Source organism: Orcinus orca, chromosome 8 (assembly GCF_937001465.1).
Source record: "Orcinus orca chromosome 8, mOrcOrc1.1, whole genome shotgun sequence".
NCBI lineage: Eukaryota > Metazoa > Chordata > Mammalia > Artiodactyla > Delphinidae > Orcinus > Orcinus orca.
Genome location: NC_064566.1, coordinates 9,312,519 through 9,324,201, shown reverse-complemented (window position 1 = coordinate 9,324,201; position 11,683 = coordinate 9,312,519). Strand labels below are relative to the sequence as shown.

The 11,683-nt window shown below is 48.1% G+C and overlaps 1 protein-coding gene across 1 annotated transcript; it reads left to right on the top strand.

The window, feature by feature from the left end:
• Positions 1–210: 210 nt before the first annotated feature.
• Positions 211–2,725, top strand: LOC101277794 (protein Tob1-like). Its single transcript, XM_004264206.4, is given in 2 exon segments — positions 211–268; positions 1,150–2,725. Coding segments are annotated over 2 exon segments (1,185 nt in total). The 3' UTR covers positions 2,277–2,725.
• The last annotated feature ends 8,958 nt before the right edge of the window (positions 2,726–11,683 follow it).

The window sequence follows — 11,683 nt, the reverse complement described above, 5'->3', positions numbered from 1 at the left end:
CTGCCCCGCCCACTTCCTCCTGCTCTGGTCCCACCTCCTCACTCTGCCCCTGGGAGCCCTCCCACTTCCTCTCCTCCTAGAAAACCAAGAGCCACTGTGTCTAGAATCACCTCCTTGGAGCTCCAGGCAACCTCTGATTTCAAATGGTGTTATCAGTCACACAAATTGGTCATCCCTCCCTTCCAAATCCTACTAAAATGATAACAGACGATGTTAAAAAGTGTATTAGCCACAAGGACAGGGAGAAATGGAGAGAAGGCCCTGGCAGGTAAAAGAGGTCACTTTGGAAGATGGAAAGCAAACGGCAGATGAAAGGAAGTTACAATCTACCTAGAGGTGAATCAGTTTACTCAGGTGAAGCCCTGAGAAGCTCCGTACTTGGAGCGCAGGAATTACCAAAGGTGGGGAGACAGGGGTGACAGGAGCTTCAGGTTGTCTACCTAGTATCCTGTCACCCTTCTTTCCTTCCCAGAGAACTTGGTTTTATTCAGGGATACAGGGTGCCCTGTTACAAATAAAAACTCCTTTTTGAATGAAATAAAGGCCATCTGAAAACAAACAAAAAAAACTCCACCCTGAGACTCCTGCCCCTAGGGGCAGCCGTGGGACCCATTTCTGGCCAATGAAAAGTCCACTTGGGGACTTCTAAGGATGCTTTCTTGAGTTAAGGGGACAAACCTAGTAGGCATGAGCTTTCCCCTTTGCCCTTCCCCATTCCTCCTGCCCAGCAGTGATCAAAGTGCCCAGAAGGATGCCAGAAACAGGAAAGTCACATGCTGAGAACGGCAGAAAATGGGGTGCACCGCCGCTGCACCAGCCTGGATCACTCACACTAGATTTCGTGTTATGCTCTTTTTAAAAATCAACACTTACCTTGCTAAACCACTTGGTCAGGTTTTGTTGGGGGCCTTTGAACCCAATCCGTAACCCAAGCAATTGTTGTTGAACATGATATACCGAGTTAAACAGCTACATCGCTTCTCTGATCCCACAGTCAGATAAAAAGCCCCTTCCTCCCCCTCCTCAGAGGACAGAAGTTTAGTCTTTAAAGAATGAGTGTAGGGGAGAAGGAGGAAAGCCCCGGCGCGGCGCGGAGTGGGCGCTCTACGCGGACGCTGGGCCGGGCACCGGGCTGTGCGGAGAAGTGAGCGCGCTCCCCTGGCCCCGTCCTCGCCACCCCAAGCCAGAAGGGGCGAGCGCCGCCTGGCGGCGTCGGCGTGCCCTCGGCCCGGCCGGCTCACCGCCGCCTACCCTCCCGTGCCCCTGCCCAGCTGCCGGGTCTGTGGTGGAAGCAGCCCCCTCCCAGGAGACGTGTCAACAGTTTTGGTGAAGAGCTTGGAAGATTTCTTAAGAAGAAATATGAAGGGCACTGGAATCCTGAAAAGCCATACGAAGGATCAGGGTTTAGATGTATACACGCAGGGGAGACAGTGGACCCAGTGATTGAACAAGCCTCCAAAGAGAGTGGTTTGGGCACTGATGGTGTTCGTGGCAATCTGCCGTAGGATCCTAGTGTTTGGATCGACCCATTTGAGGTTTCCTACCAAACTGGTGAAAAGGGACCAGTGAAGGTGTTTTATGTGGATGATAATAATGAAAATGGATGTGAGTTGGAAAAGGAGCTCAAAAACAGCTTTAACCCAGAGGCCCCGGTTTTTATGCCCACAAGTGACCCAGCCTCATCAGCGTCCAGCTCTCCATCTCCTCCCTTTGGTCCCTCTGCTGCTGTAAGCCCTCCCTTCATGCCCCGGTCCACTCAGCCTTTAACCTTTACCACTGCCACTTTTGCTGCCACCAAGTTCGGCTCTACCAAAATGAAGAATAGTGGCCGAAGCAACAAGGTTGCACGTACTTCCCCTATCAACCTCGGCTTGAACGTGAATGACCTCTTGAAGCAGAAAGCCATCTCTTCCTCAGTGCACTCTCGGCATGGGCTTGGCCTGGGTAGCCAGCAGAAGCCACGGCCACAGCAACAGCCATCCCAGCCACCGCCGTCACCACCACCGCAGCAGCAGCAACAGCAGAAAACCTCCGCTCTTTCTCCTAACGCCAAGGAACTTATTTTTCCTAATATGCAGGGTCAAGGTAGTAGTACCAATAGAATGTTCCCAGGTGACAGCGCCCTTAACCTCAGTCCTCTCCAGTACAGTAATGCCTTTGATGTGTTTGTGGCCTATGGAGGCCTCCACGAGAAGTCTTTTGTAGATGGCTTGAATTTTAGCTTAAATAACATGCGGTATTCTAACCAGCCATTCCAGCCTGTTATGGCTAACTAAAAAAAAGAAAAGATGTATCGTACAAGTTAAAATGCTCAGGCCCAAGGGGGATTTTTTTTTTTTATAACCTCCTTGAGATTTTTTTTTTTTAAGCTTATAGTAAGGATACATTCAAGCTTGGTTACAAAAATAAAACATGCATCATTTTTCATTGCAAACCAAGCACAAAGTTATTTTATACTGACTGTATATTTTAAAGTATACTCTCAGATATGGCCTCTTATAGTATTTAAGATATAGCAAGGACATGGCTGATATTTTTCTTTTATAAAATATTGGCACTGGGCTTCCCTGGTGGCGCAGTGGTTGAGAGTCCGCCTGCCGATGCAGGGGACACGGGTTCGTGCCCCGGTCCGGGAGGATCCCACGTGCCGCGTAGCGGCTGGGCCCGTGAGCCATGGCCGCTGAGCCTGCGCGTCCGGAGCCTGTGCTCTGCAACAGGAGAGGCCACAACAGTGAGAGACCCGTGTACCGCAAAGAAAAGAAAAAAAAAAATTGGCACTAATAAGTGGGTTTATTGGTCTCTTCTAATTGTATAATTCAATTTAGTACAAAGTTTGTAAAATATCAAAGGTTATATATATATTGTTTCTACGACATGGTATTGCATTTATATCTTTTTTTTTTTTTTTTTTGCGGTACGCGGGCCTCTCACTGTTGCGGCCTCTCCCGTTGCGAAGCACAGGCTCAGCGGCCATGGCTCAGGGGCCCAGCCGCTACGCGGCATGTGAGATCTTCCCGGACCGGGGCACGAACCCGTGTCCCCTGCACCGGCAGGCGGACTCTCAACCACTAGCGCCACCAGGGAAGCCCCTGCATTTATATCTTTTTACTACAGGGATCTGTGACAGCAGCACCTTCATGTTGTATTTTTTTTACTGAAATTGTAAAATACCCATTTTAAAGACATCAACTATTCTAAATTGTGTACAGGATATTCCTTTAGTGGTGGAATTAAAATGTACGAATATTTGCTTTTTGAAAAAATGTATTTTCTGTTAAAGGTTTAAAGATTTTTGCTATATATTGTGGAAGAAAATGTAATCATAAATATTAATTTTGTACCTATATTGTGCAATACTTGAAAATAACGGTATAAAAGTACTTTGAGTCAGGGTCTTACATGTTAAGAGGGACTGAACTAGTTCATATTAAGTATGTATTAAAATTCTTTAAAATTAAAAAAAAAGAATGAGTACAGGGGGTGGAGTCAAGATGGCGGACTAGGAGGACACAGAATTCACGTCTCCGCACAACTAGGGCACCTACCAGGCACTGGTGGGGGGCCACGGACACCTAAGGGGACGGGAGGAACCCCCAGCGACTGGGTAGGACGTGGGGTGTGGGGGGGAGTGAGGGGGGAGGAGAAGTGGAGGCAGGACGGGACCAGCACCCATGAAGGGCGGCTGGGGGAGGGGAGGAGTTTCTGCACCCAGGGGGACCCACCCACGGTTGGGGGTCCAGCGGTGACAGGGGAGACCCTGGGGGAGACCAAGAGGGGGTGGCGCAGAGGACAGGAAGGGAACATGGCAGTGCTTTCCCTGTCCACTTAGGCACCGGGGAGCCTCTTGGGCTGCTGGGCCTAATCCTCTGCCCTCGGAGCCTCCCTCCTACAGTGCAGAGCCCAAGCCCCGCCCCTACACACCCACCCAGGGCTCCACCTCTACACTCAGACACCTCTTCTGAGGACTCCCTCCAACCGCTGGGCAAAACCCCACCCACACACCCTCACCCAGGGCTTACCTCCAAACTCCGGAACTCCACACTCCACAGGTGCTGCCTCTCCCCTTCCACGCTGGTCCTAAGCAGAGGCCCCGCCCCACACTTGAACGCTGCCCGCGCTAAGCCCCGCCCCCAAGGCCTTCGGCTACATGGGTCCTGAGCCTAGGCCCCGCCCTACGTTAAACGTCACCCTACGTAGGCCCTGCCCCACCCTAAACCCCACCCCTGCCTAAGTTCCACCACCACTCCCCAAACTCCTCCCCCCATAGCCGAGGCCTTTTTTTTTTTCTTTTTTCTTCTTTTAGGTTGGGGTTTTGTTTTACCTTGTTGTTGCTGATTCATTTATATATATATTTGCTAATCTTTTATTTTTCTAATTTTATTTTATTCTTTATACTTTTTTATTGTTCTGCTCCTTTTGGCTTGTTCCCCCCTTTTTTTTTTTGCGATACACAGGCCTCTCACTGTTGTGGCCTCTCCCGTTGCAGAGCACAGGCTCTGGACGCGCAGGCTCAGCGGCCATGGCTCACGGGCCCAGCCGCTCTGCGGCATGTGGGATCTTCCCGGACCGGGGCACGAACCCGTGTCCCCTGCATTGACAGGCGGACTCTCAACCACTGCGCCACCAGGGAAGCCCTGTCCCAGTATAATTTTTTAGAGTGCTTCATTTTGTTAGCAAACAAAACTTGGGTCCACTCATCCACTTGCAGTAAAGCCAGTCTACTGACACTGGGTTGTGGTGAAGGAAAGTGTAAGGTTTATTGCAGGGCGCCAAGCAAGGAGTCCAGGCAGCTAACACTCAAAAGGCCTGAACTATCCAATGGCTTTCAGAGAAAGGTTTTTAAAGACTGGGTGAGGGAAAATGTTGCAGGGTACACAATCGGCCCGTGGACATTCTTCTGATTGGTTGGTGGTGAGGCAATCAGGAGTCAACATCATCAACCTTCTGGTTCCAACCAGTCTGGGGTCCACATGTTCATGGTCAGCATACAGTTAACTTCTTCCACCTGGTGGGGGTTTCAGTATCTGCAAAACAGCTCAAAGGACATGGCTCAGTAAATTATCTTAGCCCTTGAGGAGGAACTAAAGGTCGTTGACTTTGTTTAATGGTTAAACTATTATTTTTTTGTCTGGCTTGAATGTTTTCCTTTGTTTCTGCATTTTCACATTTTGATTAAATCTGTTCTTTGGAACTCGGGAAGACCTAGGAATCTAAAGTTTTTATGAAAACAAAAGGCAGGCACAGGACATGGGGGGGTCTGTCCTGGGAAGGCCTCATAGGGTCCTGCTCGGTTACACTTTTACTCTCAAGTGTGCTGGTTTGGACAACAAATTATACAGTCCCCTCCTTCTCCATGCCTTTGCCCAAGCTGAATTCCCCACCTGAAATGCCCTCTGTTTCTGTTTCCTCTTCCAATTCAAATCCTTTATTTCCTTTGTACCAAATTCAAGATTGTCTGTGCCAAACCACTGCTCACAAGTTCCTTTCCTTTCTCTGAAATCCTCTAATACCCAAATAATTTATGCCACAAGATCTTTGACTGTGTTGCTTTTTTTTTGCCCCAGTAGTTTTCATTCATTGGATAATGGATATTTGTCATTTGCAGCTACCCAATCCTTTCAAGATTCCCCCTACATTTTGGCAATTTTTTTTTTTTTTTTTTTTGCGGTACATGGGCCTTTCACTGTTGTGGCCTCTTCCGTTGCGGAGCACAGGCTCCGGACGCGCAGGCTCAGCAGCCACGGCTCACGGGCCCAGCCGCTCCGGGGCATGTGGGATCTTCCCGGAGCAGGGCACAAACCCGTGTCCCCTGCATCGGCAGGCGGGCTCTCAACCACCGCGCCACCAGGGAAGCCCTTGGCAATATTTTTATATGAAACATGCCTTCCCACAGTAGAAACTCCAAACTGGGCATTCCTAGACTTCCTTGCAGCTAAGGTGGGGGCCCATGACCTGGGTTCCACCAACCAGATGCATCCACGTGAGTTGTGACTTCACAAATGAGCAGGGTGAAGAAGTGGCGGGGGGAACGTGCTCCGGTAGCCAAGTAGCCAAGGTCCCTGGTGGCCAGGGGAAGCAGAGCTGGAGAGACAGGTGTCCAGTCCCAAGGGAAGGTGACTAATGAGGGTGCCTAGCAAGTTGGTGAAGGTATGTTCTCTGGAGCCTAGAGTAAGCCCCATCGCGTGGTTGGTTATTTTTCCCATCTGCATGGATGTAGAGCATCCCAGAGGTTCTTAATATTCTCTAATAAGTCCTTTTGCACCTTTGTATTGGAAAAACCTACAAGTCTTTGCTCTGTATGTCTCCTTCTGTCCTTTGCTCCTGTATGTCTCCTTTGCTCTCATACTATTACCACTTTCACAATACTTCTATACCAGATGTGTGTGTGGAGGGATGGTCCCTGCCCCAAGCCATTCTCCACAACACCAGCTGGGTGTCCTACAATTTAACTCAGTTCTGATACTATGCCACAGGTTAAGGGCTCAGTCCCACAAGACTGCTCCCACCGCACTTCCAATGCCAATCGCAGGTGTAGGACCCCAGGTTACCCACAACTTCTGTCAAACATGGGGACAAATCAGGGGTTCCCATGATCCACACACCCTCCCCCCACCCCTGCTGCCATAAGGTTCAATTACTTTGCTAGAGTGGCTCATAGAACTCAGGGAAATGTATTTACCAGTTTATTAAAGGATACGATAAAGGATATAGATGAAGAGACAGATGAAGAGTACATAGGGCGAGGTCTGGGGGGTGGGGCGGGGTCCCGAGTGCAGGAGATTGTGTCCTTGTGGAGTTGGGGTGCGCCACCCTCCCAGTACGTGGATGTATTCACCAACTTGAAAGCTCACTGAACCCCATACTCTTGGGATTTTATGGAGGCTTCCTCTTGTAGGCATGATCAATTATTAACTCCATTTCCAGCCCCTCTCCCCTCTCTGGAGGATGATGGATGGGGCTGAAAATTCCACGCTTCAAATCACGCTTGGTCCTTCTGGTGAGCAGCCCCCATCCAGGGTTCACCCAGGAGCCCACCTAGAGTCACCTCATTAGAACAAAAGATGTTCCTAGTGTTCTTATCACTTAGGGATTTACAAGGGTTTTAGGAGCTCTGTGTCAGGAACACACACACACACACACACACACACACACACACACACACACATATATATATATATATATATATATATATAATTTTTTATTTCACAAACCCCATCTAGCCAGATGGGTACCAATGTATGCAACCAGAAACTCTGACTAATACAATCTGTCTGGTGTCTACAGCTAGTTGATAATCTCCCTACAGTCACCTTGGATTTTTGAGAGCTTTCATATTCCTCTAAGCACCTCCCAGCACAGACAATGCTACATCAGGTTGTGCCCAGTGGAATTAGGGAAACATATTCAGGGGAGAGTGTGTGGTTGTGAAGCCTACAGTGTGGTGTTGTGGCTCCTTGCCAGGCACAGGGACAAACAGTGAACAAAACAGTCCAAAGACAGATGCCCACCGGACCCCAGATGAATTCCAATGAGGCACTAAAGCTTTTGGCTGGCTGCCTGTGTGCTTTCTCCACTTCTCCCAAAATGAGTGCTAAGCAGGGTCCCTTATTGTCCCTAGAGAAACAGTTTAGTGGCCTGTCATCTTGAGAATTTACCCAGCCTGCCTTGCAGAGTTGCCTAATTCCAGTAAGCATTGTGTAGCTTACTTGGTTTCTTAAAGGGCCTCACATTTTAGAAGCTTATTTATTTGCTCTTTCCTTTCTGGATTTAGAAATTTGCATGCTATGTGCTTATTATGCAGGGAAACATTTCAAAGGGACTGATGACTGGAATCCTGTCCAAGGCAGTAACAGAGCGATCGACTCCATTAAAAATCTGTGGCTCTACGAAACTATTTTAGAAACAATTCTCATATTTTTTGTGAACTCTTGGTAGGACGAAAGTCATAATTCATCGATACTCTTGAAACATAACTTATTTCCTGCTCCACCTCCAACATGTATCATGCATAACCTTTGACCTAAAATATCTACTTTATGGATTTTTCTTAGAGGATTAATCAAAACATGCAAATAAGGACTTATGTATCAAAATGTTCCCTGAAGTATTATTTCTAGTAGTACCACATTTAATAGCATGGAAATGCTCACAAATAAGGCTACCTGGGGTGAAAAAGTAAGAAATAGAGCATCTTAATAGTGAAAGGGAGAAATATGCCAAAAAATTTAACTGTGGGTATCTCCAAGTGGCAGAATTATAGCCATTTTTATTTTGTCCTTTATACTTTGCCATGCTTTGTCTATAACAAATACACCCCTTACCTGAAAATGTATTTTTCAGCTGAAAATGTATCCAGCTTAGACTTCTTAGGGTTGATTAATCTAGAGAAGGATCTTTCCTTATATAAGTATGTTCTCTTATTCAGATGTTGAGCTTTGAATTATAATTACTATCCATCAGTATCCTCAGGACCCCCAAACCTCAGCCCAACCCGTGTCCGATGCTGAACCCCCCCATCTGAATGAAGTTGGTCCATTTTTAATTTAATAAGCATTTTGAGGGCTTCCTTGGTGGCGCAGTGGTTAAGAATACAGCTGCCAATGCAGGGGACACGGGTTACCCTGTTCCCGGAAGATCCCACAGGCCGCGGAGCAACTAAGCCCGTGCGCCACAACTACTGAGCCTGCGCTCTAGAGCCCGCGAGCCACAGCTACTGAAGCTTGTGCACCTAGAGCCTGTGCTCCAAAACAAGAGAAGCTACCGCAATGAGAAGCCCGCACGTTGCAACGAAGAGTAGCCCGCGCTCGCTGCAACTAGAGAAAGCCCGCGCACAGCAACGAAGACCCAACACAGCCAAAAATAAAAAAATAAATTAAATTTTTTTAAAGTTAAAAAAAAAAGCAAGCAGTTACTGTGTACCAGGCTCTGTGCCAGAGCATAAAGCACTGAACACAACAGCCCAGATGGTGCCCGTCATGGGGCTGTTACTACCTCTAAGCCACAACCCTGAAGTAGGCACCAGTGTGACTCTGCCAGGAAAATGGATTCCAGGCACCTCTACCTGAAATCCAGGGCTTCTCTCCCATAGCCATAAGTTGTGCTCACTGATCAGCTCACAAATATCCAGGCCACTCCAGTTTCATTCTTTCCAAGAGCTGTTGCCCCAGACTTCTGGGAATTTGCTTTTTTGAGTTTCTGAACCATTTGTTCTTTATCCAACAAACATTTATGAAAATCTTCAGAGAGCCAGGCACTGGTCTGGCCTTGTGTTGCAAATAGAACTGTCAAGGTTCCTGCCCGTAAGATGCTCATCAGTTAGTCTGTGGACAGAAAAGCCCACCAAAGGGCTATAATCAGCACTGGGAATTTCCCTGGGAAAGATGTGGCAGGAAGCTTAGCTGATAGACACCTCTTGGAATAGCTGCCTCTTCACTGAGAACTGCTATCAGTGCTGCAAATTTATTTGGGGGGCCTAATTTTAATCGTTCCCAGCCTATTTCAATTCCCCCCAGCCTACCCTCCCAGATGGACTAAACCAAGCACTCTAACACTGGGCACTTAAACAAAAGCTCATTCATCATTCATGGAACACTTGAATGGAGAAAAAGGAAAACCAAAACTGGCACAAATTTCCCAACCTCCTGATCCCCTACTCTAGATCCTATGAAGAAGACCGTCACAAACGTCGGTTTGGATGAGTTTTCAAAGGACAAGATCTCAATAGCTCCTTCTAGATAAGTGGCTCTCAACGAGTGGTCCCCAGAGAAGCAACAGCAGCATCACCTAAGAACTCATTAGAAATGCAAATTCTTGGGCTTCCCTGGTGGCGCAGTGGTTGAGAGTCCGCCTGCTGATGCAGGGGACACAGGTTCGTGCCCCGGTCCGGGAAGATCCCACATGCCGTGGAGCGGCTGGGCCCGTGAGCCATGGCCACTAAGCCTGTGCGTCCGGAGCCTGTGCTCTGCAACGGGAGAAGCCACAACAGTGAGAGGCCCGCGTACCAGAAAAAAAAAAAGAAATGCAAATTCTTGGGTCTCCCACCCCCAGACCTACTGAGTCAGAAATGCTGGAGTGGGGCCCAGCAATCTGTATTTCATCTCCAAGTGATTCTGATGCTCAATAAAATCTGAGACCATGGCTCAGTTATATGGCTATCACCCTTCCCATCACGGGGAGGGGCCCAGGGTCAGGGTTCAGGATTAGGGGCACCATCCCCCAGGATGGATCTAATGTTGACTGTTCAGCCCCAGGACATGACCAGTGCCCACATCTTTCACAAAATTCCCCCACCCTATCTATCAGAGCAGAAGCAATTGTTTATCTGTCCCTCTCTTTCAAAGCTGACACAGCAGAAGAGAAATGGACCCATATTTCTCTCAGTGCCTTGTTTCCTTCTAAGACCTCTTGAGACTTTTATTGACGCAGCCAGCTTATCTTCCTGGGGAGGCCAGTTTAAGAAATCATTACGTGTATGACTGTGTCTTACTGACCATATAAAGTTATGCTTTGATCCATGCCACATTTTGAGCCAAAAGTACTCACTATTTGTACAGTCAACCCTCCATGTAAGGGGAAGAAAAGCAACTAGGGAGTTAGGTTGTCCTATCATACTGAAACCTTAACCTCTTTTCTCAAAAAGTGAATTTAGGTGAATTACAATTACAGCAGGATGTGCTTCCCTGATGGCGCAGTGGTTGAGAGTCCGCCTACCGATGCAGGGGACACGGGTTCGTGCCCCGGTCCGGGAAGATCCCACATGCCGCGGAGCGGCTGGGCCCGTGAGCCATGGCCACTGAGCCTGCGCGTCCGGAGCCTGCGCGTCCAGAGCCTGTGCTCCGCAACGAGAGAGGCCACAACAGTGAGAGACCCGCGTACTGCAAAAAAAAAAAAACAAAAACAAAAACAATTACAGCAGGATGAACTGAACGTTTCCTAGTCAAGATTATGGTGTAGCATATTTATGGCTGAAGCAGGCTTCCTTTCCATGGCCTTGACCTGAGGCTGATGTTGAATTTATCTACATCCCCTGGCTTGCGCTGTCAAACTGGGTCCCTAAGAGGTACCCCAGTGATAGAGTAGTGTAGGCTGGGATTCAAAGTAGCTGCAGTGAACACAGCTTGAATATGACACACACATTCGACTACCCGGAGAAGAGATAGGAAGATGCTTCTAGAGTGCCTTTTGTGTACAATAGTCCAGTGTTGAGAGAACTTTCATAGCTTAGTAGTTGTCTAGGGGAAATTTCATAAGTAGCAATGGCCAGATGTGGGGCTGTGTTAGTCAGAGCGGTCAGAAAGCCAGTGAGATAACTTTGGTTGCTGATGCCTTGTGGTCTCGGAGAAAAGGGAGGACTAGAAAAGGACTGAGTTCTCTCTGCACAATGCCCGTTGCTTATTTCTTCTAATTCAAAGCTTCAGGCCCCGTGAGTTTTTGCCGCTATTTTACGTAACAGAATAATGTACCCTTTGGTTCATGTCACTAACCTAGTATCTTGCAGTTGTTTTACTGGGTAGAAGTGCAAACTTCTATTTGAAGGTCACTATGGTAACAGTAATCTAGGGCAGCTCCGGGGGAATCCAATCAATCATCTAGGGGGTTCAGAGCCTTTCAGGCTCTGGGGCAGGGAGGAGGAAAATTGTCACAAAAAAATTAGGTCACTTGTGGTTGAAGGAATTTAGAGCTG